At 37.7% G+C, this 20198-nt stretch overlaps 1 protein-coding gene across 1 annotated transcript; it reads left to right on the top strand.

Annotated features, from left to right (window-relative positions):
- The first annotated feature begins 2673 nt into the window (after nucleotides 1–2673).
- On the top strand, nucleotides 2674–19658 carry LOC137393111 (uncharacterized). The gene is made up of 10 exons (XM_068079528.1): nucleotides 2674–2825; nucleotides 2956–3032; nucleotides 3132–3335; nucleotides 4425–5828; nucleotides 8722–8860; nucleotides 11257–11357; nucleotides 11522–11628; nucleotides 17035–18212; nucleotides 18716–18825; nucleotides 19294–19658. The coding sequence occupies exons 1-10, from the start codon at nucleotides 2674–2676 to the stop codon at nucleotides 19656–19658; spliced, it is 3837 nt and encodes a 1278-aa protein (XP_067935629.1).
- The last annotated feature ends 540 nt before the right edge of the window (nucleotides 19659–20198 follow it).

Below are 20198 nucleotides of genomic sequence, written 5' to 3'. Positions count from 1 at the left end.
CTATGGCGGTCTCGTGTGGCTGCGATTAACTGTTCGTTTTTTAGATTTTAAGAGCTTGTAATCACATTCCCACATATTTTGCACCTACAACACAACAGAGTAAGACATAGTGAATCTTTTGATATCAAATAACTGTAATGTGATATTTGTTGCAAGTCAACCTTTAAGGTAAACGTTAAGGGCTTATGTGATTAGTTGGTCTGTGATGAAAACGCCCTAGTTTTGGGTTTGGCGTTTGATTGCCCAAACCCTAGTATGAGTCTGCTCAATTTTATACCGCTCTTCCTCTTGCTCTCTTCAGTTCCGACTCTGTTTCCATCCATGTATTCTGATATCATCCATAGATATCCGTAGACATCAACATTACTATGCACTACAATTTTGCTCCAGATCTGTTACTCCAGTGGAAGGCAATAATTTTTATCAACCCAGATATTCTGGTTGGTCATAAAAAGTCTGGCTTTGATTGGTAGCCGTTTAAGTGTAAAAGAAGTACATTTATGATGCAAACAGAAATGTTTGACAATGCCAAACATTTCTGTTTGTATGTTAGGTTTTATAACGAGTGAATGGCGACCAATGTGAAGCGTGTTTATTTTGGTGGCTGGCATATGCGTCATCAGCGCTAGATTAACAGTTTGTGTTCCTCGTACACCACTCTCTTGCTATTAGTGTCTGGAACCAGATCAATGATGATGTATTGACAAATAACAATTATTTTTTGTGTCATGTTTTTTGATGTGCCTAATGATATAGGAATTAAAGATGAAGTACTAGATTGGCACTTGTATGTTTTTACCATCTATATGTGTGAAAACATAGATGGTAAAGGATCCATAGAAATGATGGTGAATGGTATTTCAGTTTTTCTTTTGGCCAAGGTTCTTTTGTATTATCAGCTTTATTATAAATCAGGTTATTGTATATCAGCATTCACATCAGTGCTTAGATTGGTGAGCATATTTAAAATATAGCCATTAAGTTCTTTCAAGTCTTTAGATGTTTTTCACTAACCCTTTTTTGATGTTTTTGAAGTTTTTAAGCAGCTTTTTTTTACCTGCTTTGTTCTTTTGAACGTCATTTTTAGTAAGCTCTGTTAATTCTTTTTCATATTCAAATAGACAGCATGTCGGCTCTTAATAGGGTGTTAAATATTCTGATTAATGTTAATACTGTCTGTTTTTAATACCAAACGTACCACACCATACGTACCACACCATACGTACCACACCATACGTACCACACCATACGTACCATACGTACCATTCAACATTTTCACCAATTTTTTCACTTGATTGAACCTGTTATTTTTATTAGTTAGAATTGTCACTGAAGCTTTCAACATCTATAGGCTGCCTTTTGTATGACTTGCTGCTATTTTTTATTGAATATTTACCTCGTTATCATTTTTGTAATGGTTGTAAGTACGAGATTTTTTATTATTATTGCTTTGGCATTATTTTGAGTTGATCACAGATCACTTGTGGTTTTCGCTACAAAAAATCTTATTTTCTGTAATAATGTGTGACAATCATGACTTTTTCTTACCTATGAATGTACTAACGCTAATTAGGAATGATAGCGTTGGGATGCAAAAAATATCATGAAAAATTATCAGGCAGCCAATATGTGAAAATTTTACGGAAAGATACCGTAAGCTCAACTTTCTATAAAAAATTTATGTGAAGTTTTTGCTTCGTATTATGTAAGAATGTCTACATGACTTGTAGCGTCTAATCGGTACAAGTTCTCAAATTCGATTTGCATAATGATAGTCCCATAGTTAGCCTTAAAAATGTTGTTTTCTCTTGCTATTGGGAGATAAAATAATGTATAGAAAACATTCTTTTATATTTCTATTACACATATACCCTTTACTACTACCCTTGCAGTCTGGTGTGCAATGAGAGATGGTCAAGTGTGCTGATAAAGTGCAGAGAGAATAAGTAACTACATAATTATTCAGAAATACCTAAAGGCAGTCGATTGGTACACGATATGTCACGAGTTGGAGTCTCATTGAAAGCAATCTTTTTATTCTAAAATATCTATGACTTTGGACAAACGGACAGACAGATACCACCCTTACTATAGTAAATGTATATTTTTGTTGTACCCTTTTTAGACATGCAGTAGTTTTTCTTTGGAGTCTTTTCTTTGTTGTGGAAAAAAATTGAAAATGAACCTAATGAAAGTAATAATAAGTAAGTAAGTAATAAGAAAAGAGAGGAAAGTTGTCAATACAAACCAATAATAGTGAAGGCGGTTTTGTGATAGCGGCGATTAACTGTTCGTTTTTGAGCTTTTAAGAGCTTTTAATCACATTTTCACATATTTTGTACCTACAACACAACAGAGTAAGACATGGTGAATCTTTTGATACTAAATAACTGTAATGTGAATTTTGTTGCAAGTAAACCTTCAAGTTTTTACCTTTTTGAAAAGTCGAAAGGGGTGAATTTGGGATGATCTTTTAACTAATTAGGCAATTTACATATATTTTATGGTTCATATAACGTAGAATTCCTATAAGTAAATGTTCTCGGAATGGATTATTTACCATTTATTTGCCTATTTACGCATTACTAATATACTTGATCATCATCTCAAAAACATTTTTTAATGAATCGAATTGAAATTGTCTTTACTTTTTTGGTTTCTAGCCTGTCAACGATGATTGCTAGCGCTACCACACCACCCCAGGGTGATAACATGCTTGATCAGGTAACTCCGGATTCTATCTGGCGGACAAGTCAACGTCGTCAAATATTTGACCCTGACTTTCCTCTCGATAGTCCAATACCAGTCATTGAATCTACAAGATAGTGAGTGTTAATGGAGTCAACTAAAGTTCAATTAAAGTTTGTGATAACCATGTAGGATAATCTTTTGAGCGCTTGGAGCATATGTTTGAAGGTTCATTGAAACCAACCAAATGTATGGTATTCCTTTCAGTGAGGTCATCAAACCAGCAGAGTCGGAAGCTACTCACCAGTTTGATCCCGTTTCCTCCAGTGTTCTTGACCTAGATGGTTAGTGATTCACCAGTTAACACAGTTAACATGTCTCAAGTTCTATTCAGCTGAGCGTTTGAATTTTTGTCTGAACAAGTAATTTCTTGTGCATTACAGATGTGAATCTGTCACAGTTTGATTCCAAGTTACGGAGAAAAGAACCCTTGCCTGTGGCTTTATCACCGACTGCATTATTACCCGCTGCCTTGTCGCCAATCTGTCCGGCAAGTTCTATCACCTCGTCTGCAACATCTTCCTGCATATCAACATCCTCTGGGACGCTTACGCATTCCTGTCTTACTCACAGCTCTTCTATTAGAAGTAAGTGCAATAATTTAGCTCCTTGCTAGATGGGAGGTAAGTGTTCGGTAACACTATATGTTGTGGATGTGCAGTAATATCAAATAGGGTAAGTGTTCAATAACATGTGATCTAGATTGTGAGTGTTAAATCTATATTGGCCTATATATTTCTAAGTGTTGGTGTGTGCGTCCAGCTATAGATATAGCTATAGCGCACGCTGATTATTTTACCGATGCGGCCACGCGTTACGACGCCCCTGTTAAGAAATATTTTTTGTAGGGTTCAATTACTATATCTGGGGTCAAGGCCAATTCTTCCCGCGCGGACAATTACATTGGTTCCGCGGGAAGAGTGTCCGTAGAGTAGGAGTGTCTCTGTATTCAAAGTTTTGATGGATAGCTTCTGGTGGCACAGTAACCTTTGTTATACACACACTTCTATGCAAGAATTGTTAATATTGATTCTACATATTCAGGATTTTTATTTTGTTTTTTCAGTTTGTATTAATTGTATCATTATCGTAGCAAAACTGACTTAATTTAACTATTACTTGCTAACTATTTCACATTTACATCTAAACCTTTTTATAGTTGTTTTACTTTTTTAGTTTGTTTGACTTGCAGGAAACATTTTCCTCGTGATAGGAAGAAATATGAGTTCAAAAGTTGTTTTGATAAAGTTTGAAAACCTTTATGGTTGTTTTTATTTTCTATTAAGTTATTTCAACTAACACTTTTCTCATGATATTTAGTTTGTAAGTTAGAATGGCAATAGTTGTTATATGTTAAATACAAATCAATTTTTTGAGCTAAGACTTTTTATTACCCGGGCAACACCGGGTAGTACATCTAGTAATAAATAATGCATGAAATGGAGTGAGTGCTCAATAACACCACATGCTGTGAATGTTTAATTACACCATTAGGGCTAGTGCTCAATAATATCATATCAATGACTCCTTATAGTGTCAATGTTCCGTATGACCATGTGGTGTAAGTTTGGTAACATTATATACCATGTGAAGTGAGTGTTCATTGACACTGTATGGTGTGAATGTTTAATAATAACATGTGGTGTTTGTGCATGTGTTTCTATCTGATCCTACAGGTGATGCTGTGACTAATATCGGTAACACCACACCGAAAGCGGTTGGGACTAATATCGGTAACACCACACCGAGAGCGGCTGTTGATGTTAAACACTCGGAAAAGCCGAGTGGCATTCCTAGGCTTACCAAGCTCTCTAAAAAACAGATTAAGGAGCCTCCAATTGTCAGCTCTTCCAGTGTTGTTTCTTCCGATGTTGTCTCCTCCGATGTTGTCTCCTCTGATGTTACATACTGTGCCAAAACTAATTTTGAAACATCCTCATCAGAAGAGGTATCTGCATCCAATGCCACTTATGTCAAAGACCATATTCATATGGAGGTCGAAGATGCGAATACAGACTCGAGTCTGGCTGAATATTTGAAGCCTGTAGATATATCGCCATTGTCAAATGGATCAATTTCTACTGTCATGTCAGACGGTACAACTCTCAATTTCGATGCTTTCAGCTCAGCTTGCCAACTTAACCTTCAGACAGCTAGTGTGTCTGAGACCTGGTCAAGTGGCCCCAACACAACTCTCACCCCGGCACTCTCTCTCACCCCAACACTTTCTCTCACCCCGACGCTTTCTCCCACCCCGGCACTTTCTCTCACACCCGCACTTTCTCTCACCCCGGCACTTTCTCTCACACCGGCACTTCCTCTCACTCCGACACTTTCTCCAGCTAACACACCGACTCCTGTCTCAAGTATCAACTTGATAGAGTTTAGTGCTTCTCACAGTAAACTTACCCCAGATCCTTTAAAAAACAGCACGCATAGTTCTCTGACTTCAACAACGCAATCTGTTAGCCCATACCAGGTGGCTGTATCAGTTTCAGGTGAATGTAATATTGGTTCACCAACAACGGAGGCGAGTCGTGGCAGTGTGACTCCGATCACAAATGAGCGAATGGCTATACATGTCTTACCACGGCATAGCAGTCTAAAAGCACCAGCAGAAAACTGCGCTGATATGATTTTACCAATTACAAAGAGTGAAAGTGCTCCAACTACAAAATCAAATTTAGGGCAGACAAGATTTGGATCATTGCTTACAGAACCTCCACTAACTGACAAGCCAATCATTGAAGCTCTACAAACTCATCGGCCAATTACAGAACTTCTGCAAATTGATAAACCAATCACAAATCTTCTGCTGACTGACCAACCAGTAAAGATGCTTGCAAAGTGTGAACAGCCAATACATATCAGTACACAAACAACAAAGCCAATTGCAGGTAATGTTAGAGTTGAGAATAAGACGCAAGAAGGTCTAAAGGAACGGACCATCAAAGACGTATGCTGCAAGACAGTATGTGATAATGTTTTAACCTCACATCCATCATCACACCCTACCATGGCCATCAAGAATGTATCGAGATCTGTATCTCCTATTGAACCACTAGACACTGAAAGGACAGGTGAGGAGGCATGATTATAACTGTCTGTTTGTCGACTTTGTGTTTTATCGCGCAAAGTTACCACTTACTATTTAATGAGTGATAGGGCATGGTAACAAGATCCAGTCGTAATGCATTCGGTAGTCATAATATTACATACAGTAGACGCTCCTACAACATAAATAATCCGCTCCAAGAACGCTTCCGTTATACGGAATTGACGTTATAAGAACAGTAAAATACATGTAAATTGCCTAATCTGTTCCAAGATCTTTCCAAACTCACCCCTTTAGCAATGCAAGAAGGAAAAACTTTATAGGGACTGCACATTTTCGACGTTCATTTACAACGATTCGCTTATTTTTTCTGAACAGCAAAGTCTATTCTGCTAAGTATGACTAATAATAAATACTTGGTACGCTACAATAAGACAAAACAACAAAATCTTTTTACTATGAAAAGCAGTTCTACCTGTTCGGCGTCTATTATTATCCAGGAGTCAAGGTTAGGATAAAGTTAAATTCCAACTCGTGACATTTACATTGGTAGACCGACGCTGTAACACCTGAACCAATTGATCGCTTTTGTATTTATCAACAATGCGCAGCTATCTTATTCGCCATTTTGTTGACACATTCAACGATCTACAACGACGAACTAGACTGTCATGTAAGTTATATATAACGGTATACAAAAGGCGTATTTTCTCTTGCGATTGCGGCTAAATAAACTAACAATCAGATCGAATTTGAAGACCCGCCCGACTCGACACTTTACGTTATATGGAATTTTTTACGCTGTAGGAAGCAAAAACGTCACAGAAAGTTTTTACGTTTTCTGGAATTTACGTTATAGGGGGTATACATTATAGGAGCGTCTACCAGGGTTGGAAAAAACCACAGTTTTTATGAAAAAACCAGGTTTTTTTGGTTTAAACGGGTTTTTATGGTTTACACCGGTTTTTATGGTTTAATCCGGTATTTATAATTTTACTAAGGTTTTTGCAATTTCAAGTCTAACTAACATCACTTACTATAGCTGCATGATTGAGTATTGAACATACATATGTAGAATCATCTGTTAAAGATGGTACTGTGGGAGTTGTTATGGGAAAAAAGAGAGCAAACATATGGAAATTTCAGAATGAGTTTTTGATCAAACGTGATCGATGAAATACAAAGCAGAAATCTTATCACATAAAGTGAATATTTTACATACAGCTCTATGTATAAGTAGGAACTTTAATCCCAGTGATTAGTCGTGTGGTAGTGTAGAGTAGAGCATAATGCAGATGCATTGCTAGTGTTTGGAGCCGTGGCAGATGACTCAACTTCTATCACCTGAATACTAGCATCACTGTCTAAATTGGTGTCTTCAGCTTGACATTTTGCTACGTGAGCTTTAAGCCTATCTGCGTGACCTCGCATTACGACAGCACACCTATTACGTTTTACCTTAAAACCTCTGCCTTTCAAAACACAACAAACTTGATAAACTGAATTCTAACAATCCAACTATTTTGGCTTGTGCCCAATAAATGAAATATTAGTTTGCAAAGGTAAAGCTTTTGCCCAAAAGGATTTTATTGTTTTAATTTCTAATTATAAGTAATCCTTTCTCACTGGCCAGACTTGTGAAAGTATTCATTCATTATTAGAGACGATGATTGGATTAGTATATTTCACATGGTTTTTATATTTCATCAGTAAAGAGATCATCATATCACTTGATAAAACCAATTGAAAATGAAATCCACTAATTCATTGTTGTGCTAGGATTTCATGTAGTGTCAACTTGAGCTCTGCCATCAATTTACTACTGTGTCCTAAATAAACTTCCACAGCTGATAATTACATGTAATTGCATTTCTACCGCACATGAACCGCTAGGAGCTTAAAATATTATGTTTTTCACAAAAAATAATGAAAAAACCATAAAAACCAGTTTTTCGAGCTGGTTTAAACCACTCGGTCTAAACCATTGGTTTAAACCAAGCCAACCTGGCGTCTACTGTGTTAATAATTGTCAATACTTGCTTTTAAATAATATGATTGGTTGCTAGAATCACTATTTAAGTTAAATTTTACCTAATATGTGTCAAATTTAGAATTTAACTTTTGAATCGACTAGAAGATTTACATTTGGATAAAAAAAATTGATAATTATAGATGAACCTGAAGGTATTACGATACGCTGTGGCAAATGCAGTGTGTATAAAACTGCTCCAAAAGTAGAACATAGTATAAATGAAATTTATGTACGTTTTTATACATATGGTTTCTCATCATACGGTTGGATTAGAGATTGTAGTAGAGTCGCCGAAGCAATGTCTAACAATCTATATGCAGTATATAATTTAGTTTGTCGTAATAGCCTCTGCTCCCACCATGTAGTCAGCCTCAGCCAGATTTATCATAAATATAGATATTCAGCTTCACACGTTTGCAAGCCTAAATGGGGTTCTGACAATTGTCATCAAATGCTACAGTGCGACTGCAGCACAATGGCAGCCTGCAATGAAAACAGTCCATTTGTATTTGTCTATACGCTAAGTATAATTGTTGAGGCTAATGCTGCTTGATTAGGCGTCATGTTAGCGTCACTTTGGTAGTGCCTAGGGGTGGATGAAGGTTAATCCAAGAGGGCTTGCTTGGCTCATGTCACCTCATAACCTCTTAGTACCATGCAATAAATACAGCAAATCGTAAATTTTTGTTGAACATTTGCTCTAATAACTTGTTTAACCCCGTCTGTCAAGGTTTGTGTTGGATTCATCTGTACCTAGACTTATTCCTCTAAATATTAATTTAAATCCACTCCCAACTGCCCAGTAGCTCTCTGTGGTCTGACACACTGCCCCACTGCACTGTTGAGACCTGTTTCACGATGTTGGGCTTTCTTTCCATTTTAACAGATGAGTTGGACTCGTACAGCGAGTCTGGCTGGTCAGTGACGAGTGAACTCAGTGAAGCGTCTAAGCCAGTTTATTCGGAGTCTGACCTGAAGGTTCTTATATCTGGAGACTCGCGTCGTATACTACAGCATCTCCCTCGGTTGGTATTTCTCTCTACCAGGCAATCGAAAGTAGGATAGCGATAATCTGAAAAATAAAAGTCTTTTTCTGACGCAGTTTTTCTGATCAGATAGTCAAACTTTGATTGACTATCATGTCTGACTCATTTTTTGTCATGAAATGTAAAATTTGTGCAAGTATTTCTCTTGACATAGGGGGAATTTCTGACATGATATCCGTAATTTCTTGAAGATTTCGCCAGTGAAAAAGGTGATGAAATTTATAATAATACATATAAAAATAATACAAAAATATGTGAATTAAATTCTGCCGCACATATCTGTCACTGCTACTATCAAACCTGCGCATTGCAACAATTGCAATTTTGCTCTCGTGTCTCTAAAGGCTAATTCACACTATATCGCTGTATCTTGGCGTTGATGCCACAATACTTCGGTGATCGTCAATGATAACGATGTTCACACTATCACAAACCCATCCCGTTTGCATCAGAAAATACTCCGTGATATATTGTTATCAATTCTCTTTTTAAATTTTCACAAAGAAACCTCTTTGTTTTCGCGTGTTGGAATAAAAAACTAGTCCCGCAGCGACTATCATGGATGGATATGAATGAATCTCCATCCGCGAAATACCATCGCCGAAATGGTTCACATTTGAAAGGCGGTCATCGATGCTCGGCGAAATATCTGGAAAGTTTGACAGCTGCAAACTTTCCCAATGTGTCCGCGATACTTTGTCGATGCCATCGGTTTAAGGGTCACATAATCGACGATACATTATAGTTACAGATATAGCTGCTGTAGCAAACAACTCTTATTTGAGGTTTTGCGAGTTTTGAGTATGTAGTGTTGTTCCTTCATTTCCATATTTAGTTGATCTTCAATCAAGTTGTTTAAAATTCTAGTTACCCGACTGCCAGAATGCAAAATTAGCGATATAAACATCAGTTTCATCTTCTTCCAATTAAAGGTAGTGCATTTCTTTGAACTAATTCAATAGAATTAACTAATATAAGGAATCAATAACAAGGCAACACCTTTGGATGTATGTTGATCAACTGTTATACTTGGAAAGTATTGAGCATATTTTTGAAAGCTATTTGGTAGAGAGCAAATCCATGAATGTCTTCAACCATCATCTTAAGCGGGGTTTTTATATTGGCCGCAAATATCTACACTCTGAGTGCCCTGGCTAACTTCTGGGGGCCGACGCAAGAGTTGAGCACTGACATCCTTTTGCAGACAAAATCTTCCAAAAATGCAGTGTGAAAGGTAAAGACTGGCACTTATTCTGCACGAGGTTGTTATTGTTCAATGTATGCACCGACTTTGACATTGCCCAAACTGCAAACACAACACACGATATTCCTCCCCCAATAGTTTAACTCTACATGGACTGTGGTGTTGCAGCTAAAGTGCTCTACTACATTAAACACACAAACTTACCATTTTTCATAAATTACTTTCCTCTCTGAGACAGGAGGCAACCATTGTCAGCTCGGCTTTAACTATAGAATAGCTGCCTCATATATAACAGCAGCCTTAACATTACGGGCATCTATCTTGTTTCAGTGTGTTCATAAGATTACCACAGGCCCTACAGTCTGTTATTGCAATTATAAATTTACCCGCTAGATGAGTGACAACGACCTGCTAGTACGTGACTTGCTAGTATGTGACTTGCTAGTACGTGACTCGCTAATACGTGACTCGCTAATACGTGACTCGCTAGTACGTGACTCGCTAGTACGTGACTCGCTAGCACGTGACTCGCTAGTACGTGACTCGCTAGCACGTGACTCGCTAGTACGTGACTCGCTAGTACGTGACTCGCTAGTACGTGACTCGCTAGTACGTGACTCGCTAGTACGTGTCTCGCTAGTACGTGACTCGCTAGTACGTGACTCGCTAATACGTGACTCGCTAGTACGTGACTCGCTAGTACGTGACTCGCTAGTACGTGACTCGATAGTACGTGACTCGCTAGTACGTGACTCGCTAGTACGTGACTTACTAGTACGTGACTTACTAGTACGTGACTCGCTAGACAACATCCACAATAGTCATATTTAAAAAATGGCAAGCAAGTTCCATAAATTTATGTTTTAAGATTTCACGCTATATTCATAATTTTACTAAGCCTCCGGAAAGTTAATTTTTTTGCTGGCACTGGCTGCCAGCTTCAAATACATAAAGGTACCTTGCTAAAGTTGATACATTGGACCTAACGCACCCTACAATAGACTCATCCACCCATCAAGTCAGGCAAAATAAGTTTTCAGAGAATCTACGTTTATTAGCCCTCTCCATTCAATGCAATTGGCATGGAATGATGGTAAGCACGAAAGTCTTGATGTTGAGTATTCGGTATAGAGTCTCGTTAGCTGATAATTTGGGTATCTCAAATTGACAGGAAGACTTCTGGACAGCCGTCTGAGTCACCCGCAGAGGTTGTATTTAGAGCTAACATGGATCTGATAAGCTCTAAACACCAAAAGACTTCTGTAACTTCAGGTCTGTCCATATGCTGTCTTCTTTGGTGGGTTCTCTCCTTCTCACCTGGCGTATAGTCTGACACTTCTTTACGAGTGTGGTAACTCTTATCCGTTCATTGTACGCACAATCTAACACCGCGTCACAAGTGTCTCAGCTCTTATTCTACCTATTTTTCATTTTAGCCAGTGATAGCAAGACTGTAAATTCTTCAGTTGACACACCAAATCTTATTGATTCGTTTTTTGGTGGAGACCAGAGCAATCTTCGTAGTTGCTTTATCACCTCTCAGGTAGGTCTTTTATTTTCATTGGGAAGCTCTCTAAGGTCACTAATACTCATACCAAGGTCGTAGCTATATATACCAAGGTTGTAGCTGTATATACTAAGGCCGTAGCTGTATATACTAAGGTCATAGCTGTATGTACCAAGGTCGTAGCTGTATATACCAAGGTCATAGCTGTATATACCAATGTCATAGCTGTATATACCAAGGTCATAGCTGTATATACCAATGTCGTAGCTGTATATACCAAGGTCGTAGCTGTATATACCAAGGTCGTAGCTGTATATACCAAGGTCGTAGCTGTATATACCAAGGTCGTAGCTGTATATACCAAGGTCGTAGCTGTATATACCAAGGTCGTAGCTGTATATACCAAGGTCATAGCTGTATATACCAAGGTCATAGCTGTATATACTAAGGTCATAGCTGTATATACCAAGGCCGTAGCTGTATATACTAAGGTCGTAGCTGTATATATACCAAGGTCGTAGCTGTATATATACCAAGGTCGTAGCTGTATATATACCAAGGTCGTAGCTGTATATACCAAGGTCGTAGCTGTATATACCAATGTCGTAGCTGTATATACTAAGGTCGTAGCTGTATATATACCAAGGTCGTAGCTGTATATATACCAAGGTCGTAGCTGTATATACCAAGGTCATAGCTGTATATACCAAGGTCGTAGCTGTATATACCGAGGTTATAGCTGTATATACCAATGTCGTAGCTGTATATACTAAGGTCGTAGCTGTATATATACCAAGGTCGTAGCTGTATATATACCAAGGTCGTAGCTGTATATATACCAAGGTCGTAGCTGTATATATACCAAGGTCGTAGCTGTATATACCAAGGTCATAGCTGTATATACCAAGGTCGTAGCTGTATATACCAAGGTCATAGCTGTATATACCAATGTCGTAGCTGTATATACTAAGGTCGTAGCTGTATATATACCAAGGTCGTTGCTGTATATACCAAGGTCATAGTGACAACTAATGACAACTTGGTTATCATTCTCACTTCAACTGCTTTTATCACAGACATAGTCTTTTGATGACTAGGTACGATCTCCTAACAAGAGAACCACACAAATTCTCTAACTCAAGCTCATTCATCAGAAATAGGATTTCGAAGAGTACTTTTGACACCCGCGTTAAAGATGTGGTTGCGTCAAGTTTGAGTTAATTTTAAAAGAAAGTATTTTTTTGTCTATCAGTTGATATGTTGTTTGTGGTGTGAGGAAATCTCATTGTCAAAATATTTGAAGCTTAAAATCGAAAAAAAAATTCGCGGTAAAAATGCTCAGGCCAAAAAATCGTGCCCAGAGCCCCAGACTTGCCCAAAATGATGTAATGCGTGATACAACCTGTCTCTATCTCTCGTATTCACATCGGCTAATGCGATTAAAGTCCAGTCCTACGCGGCTCTATTGGCATATATTTTATTTTGTATTTGCTCATGTTGGCTAGAATAAAATTTTAAATCCAGCTACAGATACATTATTATGAATGTTTCAAACGCCTCAAGTAAGGAAAATTATAAACTTGTCATATTAACTTCCTCTAAATGCTGTGTAAACATTTGAGTACCGACTACCAATTCTACCGGTCTACGGTAATTAGGGCGTCGAGTTAGCTTATTTCATCACGGCCTCTGTATCAGCTAAGTTCTCAGTTGCTACACGCACACCGGAAACTAGCTACTAAATAAAATAGGCCGTCGCCATCTTTGGAAATAATATGTTCGAATATATGGCAAAACCAACTGCATCCCAAAAAGTCACGTATAGTCAATGTTATTTAATCATTATTAGTATCAATTTGTTGAAAATTTTACTGGTCCATTCGATTAGTTAATTCAAGTACAAAACCAATGGTATGAGTTGACCGAAATAGTAAACGCAAAGCAACGTCAAGTACGTTGAAATCAATTAACCCACCGATTCTGCCAAAGGATTACTAAAGCCATTTTTGCACTTGGTTGGCGGTTTGTGGACACGGCTGTTTTCACTTATTAGGGTGGAGCATAACACTTTTTGAACTTAATATTTGGTTCGTTGGAATTGAGTCGAGCTATTCAAAAGTACCTGTCAATACAGCTCAATTACACTTCATAAATCCATCTATCAGAGAAGATTTCAGCACAGATGATAACAGGGCTATAATGTATTCAATATGTTCTGCAAATCATGTTTTGCATTGTCTTCAACAATATTATTTTATTATATAATTTTTACAAGCAAAAAAATTTTCATCTCAACATAAAGCGTTTATTAAAAATATCCATCCAAGTCGTGACCACTCACATAGTTTCAACTCGTACAATAAGAAAAATTCATCTACTGCAGCAAACTCAAACAAAACATGGTTTATGCAGCACACATTCAAGTCTCTTTTTCCCATTTATGGCAGTTTTCACACTGACAAAGCTGCTTCGCCAGCGGGACCACATAAACATCCTGTAATCAGTAAAACAAATGCAATAAATATATGTCATTCATAGAAATGTCATTCTAACGCGTATCTACTGATAGCTTTCAAATTGGGAGTTAGATAAATTGCGAGTGTAATTTTAAAAATGAATCAATGTTTAACAAAAGCATAAGTACACCAAGCCAACGATTTGAAGCTTTGGTTCTGGAAATTAAAGATGTGCATTGATCAATCGATTTTCCTCACTTTCTACAAGTGAGAAGTGAACATCTAAATTCTAATCATAAATCTAATTTACTAGCTAAAACTACCAAAGAAACTTTGAAGCAAATATAGCAAAATCATAAAACGATGATTGGTGATCGCAAAAAGTTATTCTACTAATTAGTAAATGTATTCTTGAGTACTAAATCTATTACCTTTAGTATATTCATCAATCTAGGCCATTGTATTGCTAGATGCTTTAGATTAAAAAGAAGCCGTCAAGAGCTCACTGTGCATCCGTATCTCGCACGTGCGCACAGGAAATTACATTGTAGCCTCAAACAGGGAAATATAATCTGAATGTAAACACAACAGTATATCTACAGGAGGCTCAAAGTAAAAGATAAATTTACCTCCATTCTCTTATCTTCCTCTGTAGCATAACGCAGTTGATGCCTGTCAGTTCTAACTATAAGCTGTTTGCCACAAATGTTGAACACTTGATGCTCAGAAAACTCAGAGTCACCTTCGCAGGAACTGGAAGCATTTTTACAATTCTGTTGTTCGTCAATAAAATGTGTCGATCGAGTAATTCATTAAAGTAACGATGTTAATTAATTTAGTAAATGTCGATACGATCTAATAATAGAGTAAAATCCCTAAATTTGAGATCACAGACAACGCGTTTCACGAGTGATAACATTTATTATGACCTATATAAAAATTTCGTGCTGATGATTGGCTAATAAAGCGATCTTATAATTATCACTCGACTCTTTTCAGATGTATCACTCGTTACGTCACGAATGACGCACCGCTGAAGTCTGAGCTTTTTAAAAGATGGTCTCATTCAAACGCATATATCTCTGGACAGGGTTAGTCTACAAAGACAAAAATGACATCAAATTGTAGCTGATGTTTTAGCCTTTTATTGGTCTTAATTTCATTAAATCGACCTTTTTAACGCAACCACATTTTTAAAAGAGTATGTCTGAGACCCGTGTTAAAAGAGTACGTCTGACACACGCTTTAAGCCATCTGATAAAGCAGCAATAAGTTTTTAAACTTGGAAATTGCTGAATTAAATTTCGATTCAACTTTTTATAGGCGAGACTATTTCTGAAAATTTTCACTCGTTAATCTTAAGTACAAAATCGGCTTTAGTTCTGAGCTATATTTCTACAATTGTGCGTCTCCTAGCTGATGTGTTATAATAATCAACCTGCGATTTACAGATATTTGTCAGGCAACCAACAAATATTTCCTTTGTAAATTCTCGAAGTAAAGTTTTAGCGAGTACAGCAAACTGGAATTATGGTAGAAGTTTGTAACAGAAAGAAATAAATGCTACTAATTAGCTAAAAGTTCAAATTTTAATACAAACGTCAAATAACAAGTGGCACTAACGGGGTAACAAATCGCACTTGTGGAAGTTTCCAGCAGTCAATCTATGCTTGGTTGACTAATTACAGATTGTTTGGATTCAACATTATATTTACTATATTAAAACTAGTATAGTAATTCCATGTATTTAATTTATTTACTTTGTTCACCCTTAACTAAATGCCGGTCTACACAAGTATGTGCCACAATTACAGACGGTTCCCTACTTACGAACATTCGAGTTACGAACAACGGTACATACGAACGCATGTAAGTTGTTCGTAACTCGATTAACTTTCGAGTCATTTGTTTGAACTTTGTTTGAACTTTACATACGTATTGTAAAGAGATTTGCCGGCCTTTACTTGGCAAGATCTCTACTAATAAATAAATATAAGAGAGTGCCTGTAGTTTCATTCAGCTTTTAATTAGCGAAGGAAATTTCACCAGCCGAGGAGCATACGGCTATCTGCTCTGCTCAACTAATAAATGAGCGCACTCATTTATATACCTACAATAATATCAACCGTTCCGGCTAACGGCAAATGGTAAGAACACCGGCTAACAAGGTGAATGAATAGGACCGCTAGCGCGTTGGTATGACAACAATCTAAGTGACGATAAGTGATAGTGTTATGACGGTATATCAGATATAACAATAGCATAACGAGTGAAACAACGATATAATAAACGGACAACACATACAAAAAATAAGACAACAACGATAAGTGATAGCATAACGATTAAAACAACAATATAATAGAAAGGACAAGATATACAATAAATAAGAAATGCAGTGTCATGGCCCGGCGTCCACCAAAGTATTATTTCCATTTTATTAAATATTTTTTCAGTACAAACCAATACAGGTTAATTATACAAGCCTTAAACATATTTATATAAACCTTCAATATACTTATATAGGCCTTAAACATAAATTATAATACAAAATATAGCACTGAAGCAACTTACGAACAAATTCACCTTACGAACAATCGTTTGGAACGTAACTCGTTCGTAGGTTGGGAACCGTCTGTATAGGACAATCAAGGGTGAGTGGCTCCCAAAGTTGTAAGGAAATGCAGGTATTATTCTTGCTAAATACTTTTATACTGTTCATTGCTTTAATGACACATGTTTTCACACAAGTCAAAAAGGTCCTTCAAAATTAGTGAATAGATAGACAAGCAAAGTGCTGCATGTAATGTACTGTGGGCTCGAGTTTGACGGATGTGCTGATGTTTATTGATGTTTGATGTGCTGCGTTATTAGGCAGTTCATTGCAATTGCTTGATTCACTATTATTAACATAATGTATTTTGGATGACTTTAGATGATTTCAGATGCAGTTTGCAGTTCCTAAGATAACAGATGAGATATTTTGCAGGTGGAGATGGAAGGACCTGAACTCACATGCCATCCAAGTACCCTGTTCAACGATGCAGCCGGTCAGTCAATTGCATCACTACAGGATCTTTCGAGTGAAGCCTCTGATTATCGTAGAGCAATTGCGGAAACAGTAACAAACCAACTCTTTGGAGCAACATGCGACAATACTACTGAGGTCACCCTGATTGCATCTCCGCAGAGATGCTCACACAATACCTCTGCTCACTCGGATAGGACAAGTGGTAACGAATCTACAGATGTCTCTGCACCAGCAGTTTCTGTTGAAACAATTGACTCCAGTCATGAAACTTCTTGTGGAAGTTCTCTGAGCATCAATAGACTCTCTGGTGTGTTTGACGGAGGGCCAAACCGTCACTTGTCACGTAATTCAAATGAGGCTGTTGCCCTACAAAAGGATTCTCTCATAGACACGTCCCTGAACAGCATGCATACGCTAAAACACCACACCTCTACCTTCAACGATGACAAGTCAACATTCAAGCAAGACGAATCAACGCTAAGGCATGATACATCCACCTTAAAGGCAGATGATGTGACATTAAGGAGTGCTACCTTGACCTTGCAGCAATATGAATCAACACTTGAAGATGGAAAGTCGATCCTCAAGCAAGACGATCTAACGCTAAGGAATGACAAGTTGATATTTGGGCAAGATGATTTGACACTGGGAACTGGCAGGTCTACGTTGAAGCAAGATGATTTGACTCTGGGAACTGGCAGGTCTACGTTGAAGCAAGATGATTTGACACTGGGAACTGGCAGGTCTGCGTTGAAGCAAGATGATTTGACACTGGGAACTGGCAGGACCAAGTTGAAGCAAGATGTTTTGACACGGAGCACTGGCAGGTCGACATTGACGCAAGATGCTTCGACACTGGGAATTGACAGGTCCACATTGAAACAAAATGATTCGACACTGAAAGACAAGTTGACAACGAGGCATGATAGCGTGACAGACTTTACAAAAATGTCAAGGTTTAAGCCCGATGGACTGGCAGTAGAAAGTGGCAAGTTTGAATTTGATGTTGCTTCTCACTCATTAAATGCTAGCAGGTCAGACAGGAGATGTGCTGATGCAGTCTCTCTCTCAGAACCAAGTACTAAATATCTCCCCATCACCAACAAGAGGGAAAAGCCTAGTTTAGCTAAGCATAGGTAAAACCTAAAGACTTCACCTCTAGTTTGGTGTCATTGAAGTCGTTATAATCATTGTGTTCAGTTTTTGTATTATTATTACACGGAGGTGGATAGTTTTATTATTATTGAATTTTTATATAAAAATATTAGGGCCCAGCAAGATAAACAATGGAATGCTTTCATCAATGCAAATTTTCTTGGCTGTGCCAAAATTCTTTGATTTTAATGACAGTAGTTCCTTAAAGTTAAAGCTCCTTGCCAGCTACTTTGTTTCACATTACGAAATTTTAACCAAACAATCAGAACAAATAAAACAATTCAAAATGAACGAAGAACAGCTTCAAAAATGATGAGTTCTGACAATACCCTAGCCAATGTTTACTTTTAACATGAAAATTTAAAATGCTTTAACTTGTTTGATGTTTTTTTTTTCTGAACAGTTTGAGAAGTTCTGAACCACACTAATATTTGTCAGCTTTTGGGTTTAAATGTGGAAAATGTTAGATTGAATATTATTGCAGTGCAAACCAACTGGGGCCAGCTATATGGGAGGCTATAAATGGCAAAGACTTGATAGAAGAAAAAGGGGTGAGGTCATGTCGGGTTCAGGACTGGCTGGCTACTGGATGTGGTAAGTGTTCAGCATTGGTTGGCTACCAAATTTTTCGTCAACATTTTTCTGGCTTAGTTTATGTTGTTTTCGATCATTGTTGGAGTGGCACAGGGTAGTTATGTTCACAGAGAGATATGAGATGACAAATAATGATGATTACACCCTTCACATGTAAGAAAAAGAAATGGCCATGCTTGGATATCAAACCAAATCTTTCATGCTATATGAGCAGTGCTTCAAAAGGTAACATCATACAGGCAGTACTTCAAAGGGTCATGTTACACGAAGCATATTGCTTGGATTATGAGTTGAAGTGATGATAAATATTGAAAATTGGTTGAAGCTCTGATATGATTTATCTAATAGTTGATTACCCGGTAGTTTACGCCTAGCTCAAGTTTCATGGTTGGTTCTTATTTGGTCGCCGGCCGCGTACATCGATGGTTGTGTGATTGTTATTAGTGTGAACACACTGGAATATTGTAGATCCTCAAACTTTGACTGTTGCTGAAGTGACCAGAAACGAAAACCTTGAAGATACAACTAACATGGAGACCATCCTCCCTGTGGATGAGGAAACCACAATGCATGCCGGAGAAACATCCCTGTGCAAGATTTTGGGTAGTCCAGAAAAGAGAAATGTGCAAAGGCAGGCAATTCAAGCACCCAAAACTCTTGTGGTGCCAGGAGTTTGCTGCACCCGTACAAACACTAGTATCCAGCTGCCTTTGACTAACTCATCTGACAGGCTAGTATTTTGGAGCACTCGCTCTTCATATGCTAGATCATATAATAAATTGAATGAGCTGATCAGGCACCCTGTATGGCACCCTGTAACCATTAAAGAATAGAGAAAGCATAATATTATTATGCTTTATTATTTATCTTGAGGTGTTGACTGATGTTCTAAAAAAAGAATCAAGGAGATTGACCCACCAGAAGCTGAGATATAGCCAGCCAAACACAGGTCTACCTAATAACGAATCAGAGGAAATACTCTTCGAAAATTCTGAAAATTGTGACATATGAAATCGACTTATTGGACTTGTGCCGGAGTTGCGCACCTTTACCGCCATTACGTATACTGATTGTTTTAGGCTACGAGATATGAAACGCTTCTCGCGATAGTAAAGAATTTACAGACTAGCTCTGGTTTCTCAGGAAAACCAAGCAAACATTGTGTGGTAAAGGCATTTGCCCACAACCCCTTGCCATGATTTTTCAAAACAGAAGAGCAGATTTTCACTATTGTGCCTCAAATTTTAACTCGATCTTCAAGGATATGCCCCGAAGATCCTCTGTTCAACGAACGGCGCGTGTATAGTCTATATTATGCGATATCCGCGATTTGCAGTTTGTTTAGAATAAGAAATGGGAATGTGATTTTTTGT

This window comes from Watersipora subatra, chromosome 4, assembly GCF_963576615.1.
Source record: "Watersipora subatra chromosome 4, tzWatSuba1.1, whole genome shotgun sequence".
NCBI lineage: Eukaryota > Metazoa > Bryozoa > Gymnolaemata > Cheilostomatida > Watersiporidae > Watersipora > Watersipora subatra.
Note: the sequence above shows the minus strand (reverse complement) of the source record. Positions and strands in the feature narration are given on the sequence as shown.

What these genes read in the sequence shown, in the direction of transcription:
- LOC137393111 (XM_068079528.1), top strand. Translation starts at nt 2,674, where the DNA reads ATGATTGCTAGCGCTACCACACCACCCCAGGGTGATAACATGCTTGAT. An exon ending in TCACAGCTCTTCTATTAGAA is followed by an intron (nt 3,336 to 4,424) that starts GTAAGTGCAATA and finishes CTGATCCTACAG; the next exon opens with GTGATGCTGTGACTAATATC. An exon ending in ACTAGACACTGAAAGGACAG is followed by an intron (nt 5,829 to 8,721) that starts GTGAGGAGGCAT and finishes CCATTTTAACAG; the next exon opens with ATGAGTTGGACTCGTACAGC.